This window comes from Phoxinus phoxinus, assembly GCF_949152265.1.
Source record: "Phoxinus phoxinus genome assembly, chromosome: 19".
Classification (NCBI taxonomy): domain Eukaryota; kingdom Metazoa; phylum Chordata; class Actinopteri; order Cypriniformes; family Leuciscidae; genus Phoxinus; species Phoxinus phoxinus.
The window spans coordinates 3,823,520-3,841,922 of record NC_136894.1 but is presented as its reverse complement, the minus strand read 5'-3'; the positions used below and the strand labels follow the sequence as shown (position 1 = coordinate 3,841,922).

Here is an 18,403-nt window from a genome sequence, read left to right as displayed (position 1 = left end):
GAGGCCTGGTTGAGTTAGTTAGTTAGTAGTGTGTTGAAACTGGCGGTTATGGTAAGGGGAGTGAGATTTCTCTAAACGAAGCGAAGCGGCTGACCAATCACAACACACTGTTCCAGCCGACCAATCAGAGCGCATTGTGCTTTTCAGAAGGAGGGGCTTCATAGAGACAGTAACTAAACAGAGCGTTACTGACAGACTGGGAAGAGAGGAGCTGCAACTAAGTCAAATATGTGAAAAATAATGAACATTCAAGCATGGAAACCTATTCTAGTAGAGCCTAAAAACAAAATCAAGGCTCTTTAAAAAGGCATTATAGTTCTCTTTAAAATTCTGTCATTTTGGTCTATAAATCTGCATGACTTTCTTCTACACACAAATTTCATCAGCGAACAATCCAATGAAAGTCAATGTGGTGAAAAATAGCAACATGGACCCTATTAAAGCCATACGCATTTGAAACAACATGAGGGTGAGTAAATGTTGCAGAATTGTCATTTTTTGGGTGAACTATCCCTTTAAGACTACGATCTTTCACCAGGTTATGACCTCAGAATGAATGCCTTTCATCGCCCCTGTAGAGATCAATAGATCATTATTTATCCCGTCGGATCATTCGATCGGTGTTGTCTCACACGTGACCTTAACCTCAGCCATGTACAGACTCGCCACTATTTTTGAAGAATTGAGTAAACTAGAAGTCCTTGAGACGAGCATTGATGCATGATCTTTACGTTAGTATATGCATGCAGTTTATGGGACAGGATCTAGCTTTATATGACATGCAGTTCAGGTAACAGACAGCATGGAGGGGGTTGTAGGGAATACAGCACTCCTCTGCCTTACTGACATAGCTAGAGCACACTGACCATGTGTTTACGGTACAACGCTGGACCTAACGGACCGCTTAGGCCACTTGTCATAGCATTGATTCATAATGGACAGAACTGGAGTTCACAATTTAAGCAGAATTTTCTACATTTACTTTTCCCCTCGCATCTTCACAGATTTCAATATATGCTGTTTGAAAATCTCATTCTCCACATTTGTTTCTACTGGACTGTATTTGAAAAAAAGAAAACACTTTTCAGTAGTTCTTGTTTCCTACACACACACATACACATACACACTCTCTAACATTTCTGTCCCTTTAAACAGAACACTGAACCTTTCAGGCATTAAGTCATACTTTTTTTCTTCATTGATATGATTGGCAACTGCTAATGTGTGAGAGGTAACTTGATCTATAATATGTATGTTTTACTCTGACATGATTGTAAAAAATGAATAAATCCAGATTTTGTTTATGAAAAACAGGTGTAACAGATCTATCATTTACAGTAATTTAATGCTCTTCTATATACATTTTGATAATGTTTTTGAGTTTGTGAGAGTGAAATCTGTATCTTTAAACATGAAACATATACTGTCAAACTGGACATCTGATGATAGGTTGATAAGTTAAACTGGATTTATTCAAATTACCCATGTGACTGTGGCTGTTACCGGAACTATAATTTTAAACTATATAAATAAACTTAACTATATAAATAACTGTAAACTGTAAATACAGTTTGGGTCAATACGTTTTTTTATGTTTTTGAAATAAGTCTCTTATGCTCATTTAGCTTCTGTTTTAATATATTTTAAAATGTAATTTATTCCTGTGATCAAAGCTGAATTTTCAGCATCATTACTCCAGTCTTCAGTGTCACATGATCCTTCAGAAATCATTCTAATATGATGATTTGCTGCCCAAGAAACATTTTATTATTATCAATGTTAAAAACAGTTTTAGAAGATATTTGTGCTGCTTAATATTTTGTGGAAGCCGTGATAATTTTTTTCGTGGTTATCTGCAACAATATAAAAGTCTTTGCATTAATCGAATTAAGACTGCACTTCTATAAAATATATTATAACTATTATTAAAACAATGAACGGGGTCTAATGATTACCCATCCACAAATCTGCAAGGGTCTGAATGTCAAAACTGAAGGTGTCCACCAAAAAAGTATACGAAGTGGCTTATAAAACAATGAAGGAGCAGTGTTCAAGAAAAATATTTATTTATTTATTTATTAAGATTGAGAGCCGCTCCGCTAGAGGGCGATACACTTTAATCGGATCTGAAACCCACAGTCTCCTGTGACGTAATTCTCTCCGTTTCACTGGGAGGCCCGTATCTAGAGGTCTCTGTAAATAAAGCTATTAATACGGTGTATTCAGAACTAACAGTCGTGTGTGTGAATATATATAGTGATCTATGAGTGTTCAGTGTTTCAGAGATCCTCTCGCGGAGGGACCGGCGCTCGGGTGATGATGATGTCGGGTGAGTGACTGCGCGTGCCCTGGTGATGATGTGGACTGTGTTTGGTTGGAGCTTTAACACACTTTCTGTTTACCAAACTCGTGAGCTCATCAGCGCTCCTACTTCTGTCTGTGTGTGTGTGTGTGTGTGTGTGTGTCTGTGTGTGTGTGTGTATCGGTTTGTCCCTGATGAGAGTTAGCCAAGTCAAGTCATTTGTTAAGCGGCGGAAGTTGTTCTTTTTCTCCGTTTTTAGATCAAACACCGAGTTTATGTTTGTTTAACAGTTGGAATTTTTCAGCGATAAGACAAAACCCGGTAAGGTGATGCAAATAATGCTTTGATTGATGATATACATTGTTAACTTTAATAATGAAAGAAAATAAAGACATTTATGTAGCTTTGAGAGTAGTTTGCTACTTTTTGTTAGCTAACGTTAACGTAACTTAGTGTAGCTAACAACTAATGCTTCACTGAACATAACGGGTTTAACGTTACATAATTGTGTACGTTAAGTTAGCTTGACAAACACCAAACTAAACCTCTAAGGTTTTTAGTTGTTCTACTAACACTGTAGCAGTGATGTCCTTGTTTATATTACTGTTTTTTGTTTTTGAACACGTAACTTCAACTTGTATTGAGTCATCACGTGATAGCCCAGGTCATACTATTTGTCAATCTTCAAAATGCCTGTCAGTGTGTCATCATCACAGTCTATGGTATTTATCAGTGTTTACATGACGTTCAGCCTCATCGTTTTTTCTTCACGTGTCTCTGTAGATACTTAGGATGTGTTGCTGCTCTGAAGAAAAGCATTTTTGAGCTATGAGCCGCCAGTGAACATCAGTTGTGCTGCTTTATAAACGCATGTGCATCAGAGTGATGGAGAGTGACTGTAGGATCCCCATGTCCTGTCTGAGACCCCGGATCCTGGCCCTGCATGCGCTGTTCTGGGGCTTAGTGTCTCTCAGGTAAGTAAAAAAATCAAATTGATTCTCTTCTAATGCAAAACAAAAGGTTTGATCACGTTTACACTTTTTTTTATTTTCTAGAGTGTTTGGAGCAGCTCTTCTTAGCGATGAGAAGGCAGCAGGTACTGTATTTACTGTACAAACATCAGGATTTCATCAAAGATTGTTCTGCTAGAGCGTACCAAGTTCATATAGTAATAATTCTTGTGTTTTTGTCTTTTGCAGTTGCAGTGACGAAGGCAATGACCGCACCATGTTGGCAGCTGGAGGAGTTTGTGGTGGCTAAAGAGTGCAGTGCGTGCGAAGGTTTCCATTCGGTGAGTTTCTTGGATGTGCGCGCACACACACAGAAGTTTAGGGTCAGTAAGATTTATTTAATGTTTCTGAAAGAAGTCTCTTATGCTCACCAAGGCTGCATTTAATTGATCAATACAACAGTAACACTGTGAAATATTATTACAATATATTTTGTATTTTATTCCTGTGATGCAAAGCTGAATTGATCCATGAACATGATCCTTCCGAGATCATTTTAATATGTCGAGAGCTGTGCTGATTAAAAACAGCTTTTATATGAAATAGAAATATTTTATAACATTATAAATGCCTTTACTGTCGTTGTAGGTCAATTTAATGCTTCCTTGCTGAATAAAAGTATTATTTCTGTTTATATATGTATGTATGTGTAGATAGATTGTGAATTGTGATCGTTCCAGAAGAAGCGCATTTTTCATTTGTGAGAATTAATTGAAAGGTTTCCTTTGTTTGCTTTGCAAACCCTCTTTCCAGAAGTCAATACCAGCCTGCAGCCAAACAGGATTTGTAGAAACGATCAACTGCACTAAGTCTAACAGAGAAGAATTCAAGAGGTGAGTGGCTCTACTATATATCCAATTCTGGGGTTTCCCAAAGCCAAGTATAGTCACAAGTTCTGTCGTTACAAACACAGTTCAGTGGAACATCGTTGGCTAGCAATAACACACCCGTTCAGTTGACAAAACCCAGGTCTCTGTCCATATATTTTTATGCAAATTCAAAAATTCTATATCACAAGTAATTTATTACATTTAATAAGTCACAGTAGCTTCCCCAATATCTACAACTTAAATATCTGCTTTGTGCTAAATTCCCCGAAAATGATGATTTTCTAACTCTGCTTTATTTGCAAATTATATTACGTTGATATCGTGGCTTTATATATGGTCATGTGTCATTACTATTAACATTCACCAAAATCAAGCTCAAATGGAGTTAGAGGTTTTTGACCAGTGAATGTCAGACATGTGTGTTTTATCCGTCATTAGAACGGCCACATCTGAGGCAGTAAGTGCATCATCTTACATTTATCAACTTACAGGTTATAAAGTGTATTGTAGCTGTGTGGACGTTCAGTTTTTTCTGTCATCTGGCCAAAATCTCATGTTGTAAAATATGAAGTGCTTCGCACAGAGGATATATGTGAATAAAAGCCTACATTCAATCTTCAGGATCAAATAAAGCGATTGAGTCTCTTCAGAAAATTTGGACTAAACCGCTCAATTCATATGGATTCGTTTTACGATCTGTTCATTATTTTTTAGAAGCGTCAAAGTCGTAGTTGCCTAGCTGTCAATGGAGGAACAGAAAGCTCTTAGATTTCATTAAAAAGATCATTTTTGGGCGAACTATCGCTATTCAATGACAAATGCTAGACTAAGACGCTCTTCTTTGCTCCTCAAATACATAAAGCATTAGCCTTTATTTATGTGTGTGTGTGTGTTTCTCTTGAGTAAAGAAAGCGTTATACTTATTCAAACAACCAGTTTATTTACCCTCGCATTGCAAACAAGCAGAGACTCTCCAAAATGTGTGTGTCACCTCATTCATGATAGAGGTGGGCGGAGTTATGAGGTTTGACTGACAGTTTGAGGATCCAATAGAGTTACGAGGTTTAGTCACAAGTTCTTTTCAATACTTTTCATTTGCTAAATATTCGCTTAACCCGCAGGCAAACGTAAAGGGCGACCAATTATTTCTGGCTTACTATAATTCATCCTCTGGTGTTCCAGAAAAATACTAATTGAATTGATTTTTCTCATTGTTTTCCGTTCAGCTGTCGCTCGGCCAAAATGGAGGAGCATCTCTTCTGGAAGTTTGAGGGCGCAACGCTGGCTCTCACTGTCGTGTTTGCAATAGTGGTGGTCGTAAGGCAACGCTCACTTGACCGCCAAGCCTCAGACAAGGTTCGGAGACAGATAGAATGTATTTAGATGACCGGACCGTACTAAAAGTTAAGGGTGTTATAAACTCTCAGAAACCCAACAGTTCATGGAGACTTCCAGACTTTATCACTGGTTTATTCGTACTGGACGCACAAAGACAAAGCTCTGAACGGACACGTGCGCTCTTACTCCCCCGACTGACATTACTGGTGGATGATGATGCTTCTCTGCGGGATTTAACTAGATGTGAACATCCATTCACACAGTATGCAAGACAGGAGGAAGACAGTCCCTATTTTGTACAGCTCTGCAAATACCTGTTCTTTCAAATGCTGTGAAGGTGATGTGTGTGTAGATCGAATATGGGGGTGTGTGTTGCATGTTTTAAATAATCCTGAAGCACATCAAGTATTTTGTTAAACTGAGAATGAACTGTATGGTGAACGTCCTGAAACAAGAAATACTTTTCCTCACTATGGGTTTGTTGACAGAATGAGTTTCAGTGAATATCAAAGTTTTTTTTTTTTTGGAAAGTGCTACACTTCCTGACTTTCTCCAAACTGACACTCAATCCATTTATTAACATTGACATGTTTCTTCCAGGAACATAAAGTAGCTTAATTCATCTTATATGTGCAGTTGTCATTTGTTAAATCCTTGTTTTCAGTATAAGCTTTTATAGAGACTTCTAGGTGCTCTTTATTAAAGTTTTAATGTTATTTTTCTCGGCCATTGTGTTTTAGTTCCAGTCTTTGTCCTCATGAGTTGAGAGATATTTTATATACAATAATGTGAACAAATGTCTTGGTTCTCAAAAATACCAGCTCTGTATTCAAATTTGATTGATATATGCAAGACTGCATTATAATGTGTTTTGAAGCTGATGGGATGGATAAGATTTATTCAAATTCTTTATTTGTAAAGATCTTCATAGAAAAATATCAACATTGTGTAAGATTCTTGTTTATTGAAGGTGATATTGCAATGAACGCGAGATGGTTTTGGGTATTGAAACTTTTCCCCATTTGTTTATTTATTATTATGATTGGTTTAACAGAGTAATGCCTCTTTGCTGATTGGTGGTTTTTAAATTCCACAATTTAAAAAGGAAGCCATGTGAATTTCATCAGGCTTTGATCCGTAGTCAATTCTAATGATTACCTAAAATGTAAAAGGTATTTTCATGAAAGATGTGTGACCCTTTCTGTTCTTGATACTGAACTGAGGAATAAATGGGAATAAGGAATTGTTTGTCTGGTGTCACATGATTCTGTCATGGTGGAGTATAATGTATATTGTAATGAAAGTTTAAAAAAAGAGAGATCACAAACTCCATAAAAAGAAATGAGAGCACTTTGATCCTTTCGGGCAGGAGCAGATGTGGCCATGCTGGGAATATGCCATGGCAGAACAGAACTTTGCTGTGTTACACTGTGGAGAGGAAGAAGAGGACGAAGGGTAAGATGTGTGTTCCTCTCAACTGCACACACTTTTTTTTTTTTTTTTGCAAATTGATTTGAAGCCAGAGTTTCTCAATTTGGGATCAGCAACCCTGGGATGGAATTGTATAATTTGATTAAAAGAAAACAAGAATAATAATAAAAAAGGCCAATAAATCCTCACAATGACCCGAAAATATTACTGTAAATCTTATGAAGAACGGGTTTTCAGTTGCCCTATTAATACAAAATAAAAAGTAAGTTGGGAAGGTCTGTCTTCATAAATGCAAAATGTTGCATGCTACTTTACTGCAATATACACGACAATCGTCTTTGTCACAATATTCAGACTTATAATAAGCAAGAGACTAATTAAATAGGCCTACCAGAATTGTTATCCTCCTCCTCTTCAGTCGTCTACATACGCCTGGAAGACGGTTGAACTTTTTCTTCAAAATAGGCACGAGCTGTCTTAGAAGATATTCTTTATGTTCAGTGATATCTTTTGTCTGAAACAAACAGCACGTTTTCCGATTATCGGATCATATTATTTAATGATCCGAGGTAAAAAAAAAAAATGCACGCGCGCAATTTATTTCAACTCACCTCTTCAATCGCGTCATCAATGCCCGGTCCAGTCGGCTCGTAGTCTGGCGGTCTTGAATCCACGCCACTGATTTTAGAATAAATGTATATAACACAGTGAATTGCTACGAGAAGTATAGGTAAATTTGTCATTGTATTTTTATTTTATTTTATTATAGTCACATAGGAGCGCTTGCTCTTGTTGCGAGGGCTCTGGCACGAGTTTTCACGCCGTGGGATTTAAAGGCTCTAACTAACCCGTTCCTTGATCATAGAAATATATATACATAGATGCCTCGTTAGGTTTGTATGGGCTGCGATACGTTAGCCATCCGCCATTTTGGAACAGTCAAAGCAAAATCGGGTCCTCTCGAAATCAAACTTTCAGTTGATGATTATACTACTATAATACTAGTACATACGAACGATATTAATTTAAAATATGTATAGCTTATATAGTTATAAACAAATTGAACATACTTTCACTTGTTAAACTGTTAATAATAATATCCTATTAAGTGAATAATTGAACATCATCACATTCTTTTATAACAAATATTTGGACATTTAACACTTCATTTAACAAGTATGATTGTGAATACATGTAGCCTATAGGTGCAAATGAGTGAATAAATTAAGCGATCAGGCCAATCGGGTATTTGTATGCTATGCTAGTACATAAGCTAACTAATACCAGAGCCCGTCTACGGAGAGCCTGTTCACTCCCTATTAAGTCCTATTGTACCGAATTTTGGTTGTAGTTCCACCAGAGTTCCACTGGGGGCGATCACCCCCGAGTGCAAAATGAATGGGAGTCTATGGGGCTAGACGGCTAAATGTGTCCCTTTCAGCCGATTGCCGTTGAGAAATCTCAGATTTGATTGTAGGTTTGGCAAGTTCAACATGGGTTATAGGTCGAAAATTGAATGAACGAGTACTTATGTCCTTTCGATTTCTTACAGGTTGAGTTGTTGTTGCCCATAACACGCTAGCATTCTGCTAATGAACGCTGATTGGTCAGTGAAGGACTGGTTACGACCAGAGATACCGCTTGATGGCATCATGGCATCCGAAGCGGGAACAGAATGTCTTCTAGCAGAAACTCTTCTAGCACGTGTGTTTACCTGTGTCCGCTGTGCTGGCGATGCCTCGAGAGAAAATAAAGTGCAGAGCGCGAAAGCACCAAAGTGACTGAAGGATTGCCGTAAAGCAGTATCTCTGGACGTACGATGTGTATGACGTCATTGACATTTTGAAAGACTTTTTAAAGCAAATAAGTGACTCTAAAAAATCTAACACCCAGCAATGTGCGATTTCTTTGCATCTCCTTTCGAATACAACATTCAAATTACTAGACAAAAAATTATATCTTGAGAAAAGTGGATTTTGAGGGGTATAGCTCCATAGACCTCCATTCATTCTGCACTCGTCCTGTGAGCGCCCTCATATGGAATCAGAGTGGAACTGCAACCAGTCAGAAGCCGGAAGTGTAGCGAGAGTGAACCTTCTCCCCTTATTAGACATTCTCTGCTAATACAGACATTAATGGTCATTGTAGTTCAAACTGCATTTATCTCAACATGATTTTGTAGGAAATGTAACCAGGTGCTAAAGAGTGTCTGCCTATTAAAGGTCATTTGAGCCAATGGGATTGCTTGGGTTCCTAACAGAAGATACGTTAACGCCATGTTGTAATTACTGCAATTACATGATATCAACTTCGTTAAAACCTTCCAAATCCTCGTAGAGCTCATAATTACAGCTTGTAAGATGGGAATTGTTTGAATGCTCCTTCTTGTACCACGTGACTGCTGTACCACCTGACCTTCAATTAGGCGTTGATAATTGTGCCAACCCATAATTCGCAGTCCGAGGACATGAACAGCTCTGAATATAACGTCACGTGTTGTCATGATCTCGGTATACGACATGCATGAATGCAGCAAGAGACATGATTTCGAGGAGGTCCTGATTTGTTTCCATATATTGAGTTATATATAAAAACACAAACCAACACATTCTCACCTGTGCAAGCTTATCCCATTTATTAGCGAATTTCCATCCATCTTCTTCCGCTTAATTATTATTAGCGAATTTAAATCTCTAAAACCAGGAGCCAAGTGGCATCATTGATTCTTACTGTGTGTGACGACAGGCTGGCCGTTCCAAGATGGCCGGAGCACCGACGTGTTTGGAGCGGTCAAATTAGGCATCTACGTGCATATATCTGTGATTGATCACCCCTTGTGATGGGCTGATAGAACCAATAATAACCGGCTGCAGAACCGCAGAACCATGACGTCATGACAGTGTGAGGATGACAGCGCCAGCCTGACAGTCTGAGGCCGGAAGTGGGCGCGCCAAGGCATTACGCTACTTCCGCGTTTAGGAAACGTTATTATAAAGCCTTTGTTTTAAACTATTTAATTGAAAATATATATTTAAGATTGATTAACAATATGATACGTTAAATAAACCTTAAAACATAAAATAAATACTACAATGAAAACAAAACTTAAGAGTTTGAACATTTTATTCAATTGAAAATTACAATTCACAATAATATGATGGACTGAAAACCATGCTGAAAACACAAAAAATATTAATTTCAATAAAACGAGTTTTTTCCTCTGAAATATACAAATAAATCACACACTACCTGTTTTCTAATTAAATAAAAATACAAACTCAAACTAAATAAATAAATTATATAAAACAAAATCAAACCAAATAAAATAAATCTTATAAAAAGGTATACAGGCACACATTTAACAAACAATAATTTTCAAGAGAAAAATAAATAAATTAAAACTCCATACAATACACATGGAGTTTATGCTGAGGTGCCATTCGTCACAACATTTTTCTAATTAAATAAAAATACAAAATCAAACTAAATAAATTATATAAAACAAAATCAAACCAAATAAAATAAATCTTATAAAAAGATATACAGGCACACAATTAACAAACAATTATTCTCAAGAGAAAAATTAATTAATTAAAACTCCATACACATGGAGTTTATCCTGAGGTGCCATTCGTCACGGCATTTGGCAAGAAAAACTTCCATGTCCTGTTGAAACTGGAACCGAAACATGAAAGGTTCTTTAGCCAGTTCCAGATCATCCTTTTCCACCTTATCAAGTTTAAGAAGGGCCTCTTCCTGGTCTTCCTTCTCTAGGTTCAGATACAATGGCTCTTGCACAAAACCTCTGAAAGAGTGGCAGTTGTTCCGCACCCATCCAACTGCGGTCCTGAGGTCTTTGACTATCTGTGGTTCCTTCACGAGAGAAGAGTACATAAAAATCAAATAATTATTACGAATTATTCTCACAAGAGAAGACATCTGTTGTCCCTGGGGGGAATGGAAGCGTCCTCAACAATACATTGTAGTTTAATCAGGATGCATGTAAATAAATGTTTTGAAATTATGCTCTTTCATGTGCCCGTTTGAGACAATAAAAACATACCTTGTCACTGATTTCAGTATCTTGTGATTTAGGTGGCTCCTGCACATCAACGGCAACATGTCTCCTGTGACAAATAAATTTTTTAGACAAGTAAATTTATAGACAGAGAAAAACTTGAGAGAGCAAAAGAGTTACCTTTCGATGGCAAAATTCTCCATGAGAATAAGGCACCACCATTTTCGAATAAGAGGAAAATCCAACTTGCATAAGGAGGGGAAGTGTTAATAGATCAATTTAATAGATTATATTATATATCTAGTTAAAAATATATTTTTAACAAAGCCTTACAGCTGTAAAATCAAAGGGTGCCTCAAAGACCATGTGCAGAGCATACTGAAAAAAAAAGAAAAAAGAAAATATGTCAAGTTCAGGCAACCATTTCATGTTTTCATTCTTATGATTTCTCTAACTTTTTTTTCCAAGTTTCCCTTGTTTCTCACCATCAGCATGAAGATCCCACAGTCCACAGAGCCAGTCAACTGTTGTGGAACATTCTAAAACAATGCAATTATCATTAAGTTATTCATGGAAAGGATGTGACAAACATAAAAACACGCAATCTATATAAGTAGCTTATGTTTTTTGAAAGCCTAATAAAACTAACCTTGTTCTTGATCAGCTTCCATGGTCCTGGAGCGATTCTGTTTGTCAATTTACTGCAACAAAATCAAACAGAAATGTTTAAATATATTATAACCATAAAAATTGGACAAAAGAGCCAAGTCTATTCATTCATAAGCAAAAAAAAAAGACCCCTGAGTGAATTGCAAAAACAACATTTCAAATTGATAATATTAAAATAGCAAGCAGATCATCATGCAAATGAACATCATGCACAAAAGAACAAACAGAAGTGAACATCAATTCAAACTTTGGAACAGCGAACTTCGAACAGCAAACCTTGAACTGCGAACTCTGAACATATTATTTATATATGTAAGTGCAACCTGAAGACAGTCACATATTTTACGTCACCAATCCCGTAGGGGTGAATTGAATCAAAAAAATACATAGCCTGGTTTTTAGGCTTCAGTACCTGTGAAATACAGTTGTTAGTATATTGAATCCTAATATCACTTTAATCTTAAAGAGTTAGTTCACCCAAAAATGAAGGGAATAACATACACATAGCATCCAGTGTCCTGGCACCCAAGCAGGGAGCAGAATGTAATCCTTGGATCCTATGTTATCCTTGGGGGAACATAAGATTCATTCATTTGTTGTAACTGCATTTCTAACTGTTCCAGTTTTAGATAAAATACAACTTGATGGACTTACTGGAAACGATAAAAATGGGTCCAAATCAAGTGGTGGAAGCCAGGTAACTACAACATAGGAATTTGCTGCAAACACATCTGTTCCCTAGGCATAGCATTCAATTGCACATTCATTACAAAACACAATTACATCTCTCCAGGTGATCATGAGTTATACAGCGGTAGGCAAAAATACCTTTTCCTTAGCCGCCATGACGATCACATCAAGACAGCTGTTTGCAATCTGTTTTTAAATATATTATATATTAGTTACCCAATAACAGTAGTTAATTACTAAAAAAAAAAAAAATAGCTACATGGTACATTTTTCTATTTTTGAAATAATTGTTTCTCAACTTACTGTTGCCTCAAGCGCTGCATTAAGGCCCAAGGTCAGAAAATCTTTTCGCTGCAGTTTAATGCTTCCAACTTGAGCAATTGTCTCATCTCTGTCATTTTTACTCAAAATCTGGTTAAGCTTTACCACAGATTAAGATAAAGAGACCAAAATTACATTCAGTGTACAAAACGTGTCATTAAAAGTGTGATAAAACAAACGATATTACCATTGATAACTGCCGATCACTTGGCTGGAAACCCCAACAACTTCTACTGGGAGACAGGTTTTTAATGTCACAAACCATTCCTGATGCAGGGAAGACATTTTGGAAATTAATTATACACACAAAAATACACCACAGAGTTTCAAAAATGATTTACCACCATTTAACTCCTGAATGAAAACACTCACCACCAGTTGCAACCATTGAAGCAGCCAGAGCATTGTCCTCCATCACAACATCAATCCCACCAGCTTCCTCATGGGAGAAACAAGGATTACCTGTTTAAGAGATTTTAACAAGTGTTTAATATCCCAAACCATTTCTGATGCAGGGAAGACATTTTGGAAATAATTTATACATACAATAAAAATACATTACAGAGTTTAAAAAATGTTTTACCACCATTTAACTCCTGAATGAAAACACTCACCACCAGTTGTAACCATTGAAGCAGCCAGAGCATTGTCCTCCATCACAACATCAATCCCACCAGCTTCCTCATGAGAGAAACAAGGATTACCTGCTGAAGAGATTTTAACAGATATTAAATTGAACTGTACTGAACTCAATTCCTCAGTGGTTAGTGGACCATTAAAATATTATAACATAGGATATTTTAATGTCTATCTACAAATATTAGAAAGTTAATATATAAAAAAGATAATTTACCAAACACAGCTTGTCCGTACACATTTTTCACCATCATTCCCCCAAATGTCTTCTTTAATCTTTCCAGCAATTTGTTGTTTTTCTTTTCATTATAGTGATGAATTATGTTCCTCATTTGAAAGAGATGGGTCGATGGCAAAGACATGTTCAAAAAGTAGTTGTTTTTTTTCATCTTTGCAAAGAGTTGCTCTGCAACCTGGCTGTTCACTTTGCCAGCCAATTGAGGTACTAGAGTGAGCTTCCTTAACACATCTTTGCTGTCTTTTGTATTGGCTTCATGAAACCGATCATACAGCACATAGTGATCCGATGAACCCGTCACTGGGTGACCATTAAGGTCTGGCTCTGTTTTCTTAGTGTTCAGCCAAGGTAGCGACACTTTAAGCTGTCCACATTTGGCCAATTCAATGTTGGATTGAGTGGGTTCTGCCAAGCGACCTTCAAATGGAGAGATAGGTATCGTTTCTGATGACCTTAAATTCAAGTGAGTTGCAAGACCCCGTGCAAAGTCATAAATTATGACATTTGGCATATGCTTCCAGGATAATAGTAAGTCTGCAAAGTCTCGAGGGCTCTCAGCTCGGATATTGCATTTAATACTATAAACAATCCCACATGGGCACATAATCACTGCCCAGCCTCCTAAAAAACAATATATGCATCACATCCAATGAGTAAATAAAAGTGTAAAATTAGTTTGTTTGTTTTGCAATTGAAAATATGATGTGCAAGTCAACTTAAACTTACCAGAGGCCCCCCAGATTTTGTCAAAGATTTTGTCGTACATTTGTCTGGATTTCATTTCATTCGACAACCTCAGTAGAAGATCACTACGGGATCCATTGGAGTCCAAGCCACACTCTTTACACAACTTCCGAATGACCCCAACCTAACAAAGTATATAGTCTTGTTAAAAAGGTAATATTAAAAACACAACACAGTCGGGTGTTTTTGACTAACAAACCCTACCTTTTGTTTGTACAGTTCTTCTCTGAGTCTGTCTTCTGTAACCGTAATTTCAGAAATTTCAGATACAGACTTCGAAACATGAATCTTGTCAAACTCTGTGTTTAGTACAGAGTCTGAACGCCGTGTGGCCTTCCCTATCCATGGAGCCCAAAAATGGTATGTTGGTGATACCGCACATGGATTGTGTCTACCACCTAAAAAACACACAAAAAAAAAACACATTGTATTATGTTGCATTTTAACATGCTTCCCAATAGTGTATAAAGCACTGTGTTCATACTTGCAACAAATCCACGACCAATCATATCACAGGACATGGCCTCCCAAAACTTTTCCAGGTTGACCTCCCCATCATAATTCTCAGCAGGACCCTGGATGTCACTTACTAAAGAGTGAAAACATTTGTGGATTAAGATAAGGTCACACTAAGAAAAACAATTAAGAAATTTTTTTTACAATGAACATAAAATGTTAATTAAGTTTAGTTGCTTTGGATAAAAGTATTTGACAACTACATAAATGTTAATGTAAACACAATTAGCAAGTAGAGGTTCACAATAGTCATACCTGATAAATGGAAAACACCTTTTTTGTGTAAATCCATGATCACCACAGGGGGATGATCTCCACAAGTAATGCAGGAAAAATTGTACTCATGATCAGAAAGGGCCTCAAAGTGCAAGTATGCATGAAGCACTGTGTCTGCTGGTGGATACTTCAGACCTGTCAAATCTTGCAAAAACTCGACTGCTCTACTCACAGCAGTATGGGCCTGAGAAAAAAATATATTAAAAAAATATATGTAAAAACTGGAATAAATTGAAAGATGCTGTACTTACTGAACATTGATAAATTGAAAGTTACCTGTAGAAGGTTTCTTAAGGTAAGGCATAAGTGTATGTCAAGGATAATGTGGTCGTTAAAGTTGTGGAGTTGGTCTTTCCACTCTTGGTAGCGATAAAACATTCCACACAGTGGGCACTGCTTACAGTAGGTTGATACTTCTATCATTCAAACAAAGTATTACATCAGAGTGATTTCATTGCACATATGCATATTTATAACACCATCCTACCTTCAACAATGCACCAGTTGGAGAGTATTTTAGCTCTCTTTGTAATTAAAATAGGGTCACTAAGGGGGACAACACCTGGGCATCTATGACACACAGTTTCTTCTGGACAAAGATGTTTTGGGTAGTCTTGGCCTAGTGATGGTGCACGTATATTGTCTGGTAGGACAGCAGGTATCATCTTGTTCTGTAGAATGTACTGTACCATTTGTTTCAGTTCCAGATCATGTGGAGGATACAATGGATGGTCTTCTGTGACGTTGCTCTCCTCTGAACGCGAATGAGCCTTTTGGGGTGGGGATTCTTCTCTGCTGAAGACAGTACGAAAAAGCTCACGGTCTGTTTGAAATAGATGCCATTTCGCAATGTATTTATGTGGACACGAACGGCGCACTTTGGAACAGGGGCAGTGCCATGTGTTTAATTTGGTGTTGTAAACAACAATGACACGCCCCAACCGGCTATAATAGGACACATTTGGCTCAAAAACTGAGATGAACTTTTTAGTTTGAGGGCTGCCAGTTGAGGTTTCTACAGACAGTGGTACACTGCTAGAAACGGCAAGCTGCTGACGAGCAAGGCATATGTTTTTCTTCTCGTCACCAAACCATTTTGCTTTCACCATTTCTGTTAAAACATCTTCCTTTAGAGAGACTTCTTCAGCTGAGGATGTGCAGAAACTTACAGATCTGACATGCATGCACTGGTAGGATAACATACCACTCCTCTGTGCTACTTCCATGTTTACTTGGCATTCGGTTGATTCGCAGCAGACTTTTTGTTGTTCTCCCCATGTTTTGAATTGGACATGAAGAGGACTACTCTGACCAACTGCAACTTTACGCACTGTGTAAATTCCATTTGATTTGTCCACACATTGGCTTGCAAGGTGAAATCTGGCATTAATGTCCTGAATTGGATTTTTTGTGTGTTTACGGTCAATATGTTTTTTTATATTTTTTTTATTCATGATGTTATTGCAGATTGGGCATTTCTGTTTAATAACAGGCCGTGCGCGAACCGTGCCTGGCATATTAAATGCTGTGTTGGAGGCTGATGGTGTCCCAGTAGTAGGTGGCATGTTACAAACATTGCTGGAGGCTGATGGTGTCCCAGTAGTAGGTGGCATGTTACAAACATTGCTGGAGGCTGATGGTGTCCCAGTAGTAGGTGGCATGTTACAAACATTGCTGGAGGCTGATGGTGTCCCAGTAGTAGGTGGCATGTTACAAACATTGCTGGAGGCTGATGGTGTCCCAGTAGTAGGTGGCATGTTACAAACATTGCTGGAGGCTGATGGTGTCCCAGTAGTAGGTGGTATGGTCACAACCTCTGGGACAGTAAATGTATCACTAGTATTAGTGGACAGTGGCTTCTCTTTACATAATTCTAAATGATTAAGAAAAACATCTCTCCTCAGAATTGTGGCTGTACAATAGAGACAGTGGAAATGCAGAGATTGTCTGCAGCCCAAACCACATCTGTGAAATGTGAAATCTGAAATATAACAGGAAAAAAAGGAAACAATTAGTTCCTGTGCTTCAAAGTGTAACTCAAACCTACCCCTGATGGTTTAAATGTTTAATGGGATGCATTTATATACATGAAATATTACTATAACAAAATACAAATACACAAATATATAATTCTTTGTTTTTTTTTAGCTCAAGTTTCAGTGTGCAAACTTTAGACGTTAATGAAGACAATATTAATATTCTCTCTCTCTGTCTCGCTAATAAATAATATTTGATGCCTAAATCATGCAGAATACCATCTACATCTAACTAATTCCAAAGGGAATACTATTAAATATGTGTACCTTAAAATGTAATGCAAATCGCTTTGGATAAAAGTGCATAAATGTAAAATAATATCTATTGCCACTGTATATTAAAAAATAACTCAATATGTTCATACCTCCATGAACAACAGCCTTTTTTACGTGGACTTTCATATGATTGGTCAATTTGTCCAGTCTTGTTGGTTTGAAGATACTGGCATCACAAAATGGGCAGTGATAATTTGTGCAACATGTTGTGCATTGGTTCAGATGTGGTACCGCTGACCCTCTCTGAATCGTTATGTGCTTCTATAGGTGAAATAAAATACAATTAATGCAATTTTCATGGTCATAAAATGTAACAAATATTGTAAAATGCCACGCCAGTTTAACAAATTAAATCACAAACCATCAATATATAATCCAACAAAGTGATACTGTGTTATTGTTAAAGATTATCTTATAATACAAAATACTTCGTTTCAAAATACTTCGTTTAAAAAACAGTTCAGTACAGAGCCGTTTGGTATAGTTAAGCTTAACGTTATAACGTTAAGTTTGTTGCATCCATCAAAGAACCTACCTCTTTCTCCTCTTTTTCTTTTTTTACAGTGTGCTCCGCCATATTTCAACAATTTACTGTGTAACCATAGACTGGTCTCTAAACCCATAGTAACACATGTCTAAACATAAACTCCGTACACTTCCGGCATCAGACTTCTACCCCGCCCACTTCCGGCCTCAGACTGTCAGGCTGGCGCTGTCATCCTCACACTGTCATGACGTCATGGTTCTGCGGTTCTGCAGTCAGACCTATCTCGATAGAACAGAGCGGTCTGAAGAGCTCCTCTAGTGTTTATCGCGGCCAGTAGACTAGCCTACATGTTGATAGATTTCACATTACGCAACAACTCGCCCGTCCATGAATTCATAATGACGACGACAAACCCGTGGACAGATCTCAGTAATCCTCTTTGAGGATTTCTTAAAACAGAGCGACTTGTTTTTGTCCGAACCCAGGACTAATCTCTTCAACCGCAGATCTTATAATATAAAAAATCTTTTTACATTCTTTACAAATCAGCGTTTTCAACAACTTCAGTAACACAGAAGTCACTTT

At 37.3% G+C, this 18,403-nt stretch overlaps 3 protein-coding genes across 9 annotated transcripts; 1 reads left to right on the top strand and 2 right to left on the bottom strand.

Annotated features, from left to right (window-relative positions):
• Positions 1–2,086: 2,086 nt before the first annotated feature.
• On the top strand, positions 2,087–6,866 carry jtb (jumping translocation breakpoint). Of its 6 annotated transcripts, none has more exons than XM_079591410.1 (6): positions 2,087–2,329; positions 3,086–3,276; positions 3,358–3,398; positions 3,502–3,593; positions 4,066–4,145; positions 5,369–6,866. In XM_079591410.1, exons 2-6 carry the CDS (start codon positions 3,173–3,175, stop codon positions 5,523–5,525), a joined length of 474 nt encoding a protein of 157 aa, XP_079447536.1. In that variant the 5' UTR covers positions 2,087–2,329; positions 3,086–3,172; the 3' UTR covers positions 5,526–6,866. The 6 variants fall into 6 exon arrangements, with proteins under 6 accessions (XP_079447536.1, XP_079447538.1, XP_079447534.1 ...); XM_079591412.1 differs by having other exon boundaries at positions 2,094–2,329; positions 4,069–4,145; positions 5,369–6,741; XM_079591408.1 differs by having other exon boundaries at positions 2,094–2,329; positions 3,502–3,635; positions 5,369–6,728.
• LOC306987294 (uncharacterized protein) lies at positions 6,788–9,640 on the bottom strand. Its single transcript, XM_079591414.1, has 4 exons — positions 9,527–9,640; positions 7,523–7,589; positions 7,303–7,425; positions 6,788–6,908 (listed from the first exon to the last, which is right to left on the bottom strand). Exons 1-4 carry the CDS (start codon positions 9,565–9,567, stop codon positions 6,801–6,803), a joined length of 339 nt encoding a protein of 112 aa, XP_079447540.1. The 5' UTR covers positions 9,568–9,640; the 3' UTR covers positions 6,788–6,800.
• Positions 9,641–10,018: 378 nt separating this feature from the next.
• On the bottom strand, positions 10,019–18,054 carry LOC306987292 (uncharacterized protein). 2 transcript variants are annotated; one of them, XM_079591406.1, is made up of 22 exons: positions 17,867–18,054; positions 17,421–17,592; positions 15,507–17,000; positions 15,296–15,435; positions 14,999–15,203; positions 14,712–14,816; positions 14,432–14,625; positions 14,210–14,351; positions 13,463–14,104; positions 13,224–13,313; positions 12,982–13,071; positions 12,797–12,876; positions 12,592–12,708; positions 12,427–12,474; positions 12,253–12,336; positions 12,100–12,165; positions 11,579–11,630; positions 11,415–11,468; positions 11,263–11,307; positions 11,110–11,174; positions 10,975–11,038; positions 10,019–10,784 (listed from the first exon to the last, which is right to left on the bottom strand). In XM_079591406.1, exons 1-17 carry the CDS (start codon positions 17,906–17,908, stop codon positions 11,628–11,630), a joined length of 3,714 nt encoding a protein of 1,237 aa, XP_079447532.1. In that variant the 5' UTR covers positions 17,909–18,054; the 3' UTR covers positions 10,019–10,784; positions 10,975–11,038; positions 11,110–11,174; positions 11,263–11,307; positions 11,415–11,468; positions 11,579–11,627. The 2 variants fall into 2 exon arrangements, with proteins under 2 accessions (XP_079447532.1, XP_079447533.1); XM_079591407.1 differs by having other exon boundaries at positions 13,224–13,316; positions 13,463–13,900.
• Between the last annotated feature and the right edge of the window lie 349 nt (positions 18,055–18,403).

What these genes read in the sequence shown, in the direction of transcription:
- jtb (XM_079591408.1), top strand. Translation starts at nt 3,173, where the DNA reads ATGTGCATCAGAGTGATGGAGAGTGACTGTAGGATCCCCATGTCCTGT. An exon ending in TGGGGCTTAGTGTCTCTCAG is followed by an intron (nt 3,277 to 3,357) that starts GTAAGTAAAAAA and finishes TTTATTTTCTAG; the next exon opens with AGTGTTTGGAGCAGCTCTTC. An exon ending in TAGCGATGAGAAGGCAGCAG is followed by an intron (nt 3,399 to 3,501) that starts GTACTGTATTTA and finishes TGTCTTTTGCAG; the next exon opens with TTGCAGTGACGAAGGCAATG.
- LOC306987294 (XM_079591414.1), bottom strand. Translation starts at nt 9,567, where the DNA reads ATGGATGGAAATTCGCTAATAAATGGGATAAGCTTGCACAG. An exon ending in AATGGGATAAGCTTGCACAG is followed by an intron (nt 7,590 to 9,526) that starts GTGAGAATGTGT and finishes TTCTAAAATCAG; the next exon opens with TGGCGTGGATTCAAGACCGC. An exon ending in GGAGGAGGATAACAATTCTG is followed by an intron (nt 6,909 to 7,302) that starts GTAGGCCTATTT and finishes TCCTCTCCACAG; the next exon opens with TGTAACACAGCAAAGTTCTG.
- LOC306987292 (XM_079591406.1), bottom strand. Translation starts at nt 17,908, where the DNA reads ATGGCGGAGCACACTGTAAAAAAAGAAAAAGAGGAGAAAGAG. An exon ending in AAGAACTGTACAAACAAAAG is followed by an intron (nt 14,352 to 14,431) that starts GTAGGGTTTGTT and finishes ATACTTTGTTAG; the next exon opens with GTTGGGGTCATTCGGAAGTT. An exon ending in GTACGGACAAGCTGTGTTTG is followed by an intron (nt 13,314 to 13,462) that starts GTAAATTATCTT and finishes TCTCTTCAGCAG; the next exon opens with GTAATCCTTGTTTCTCTCAT.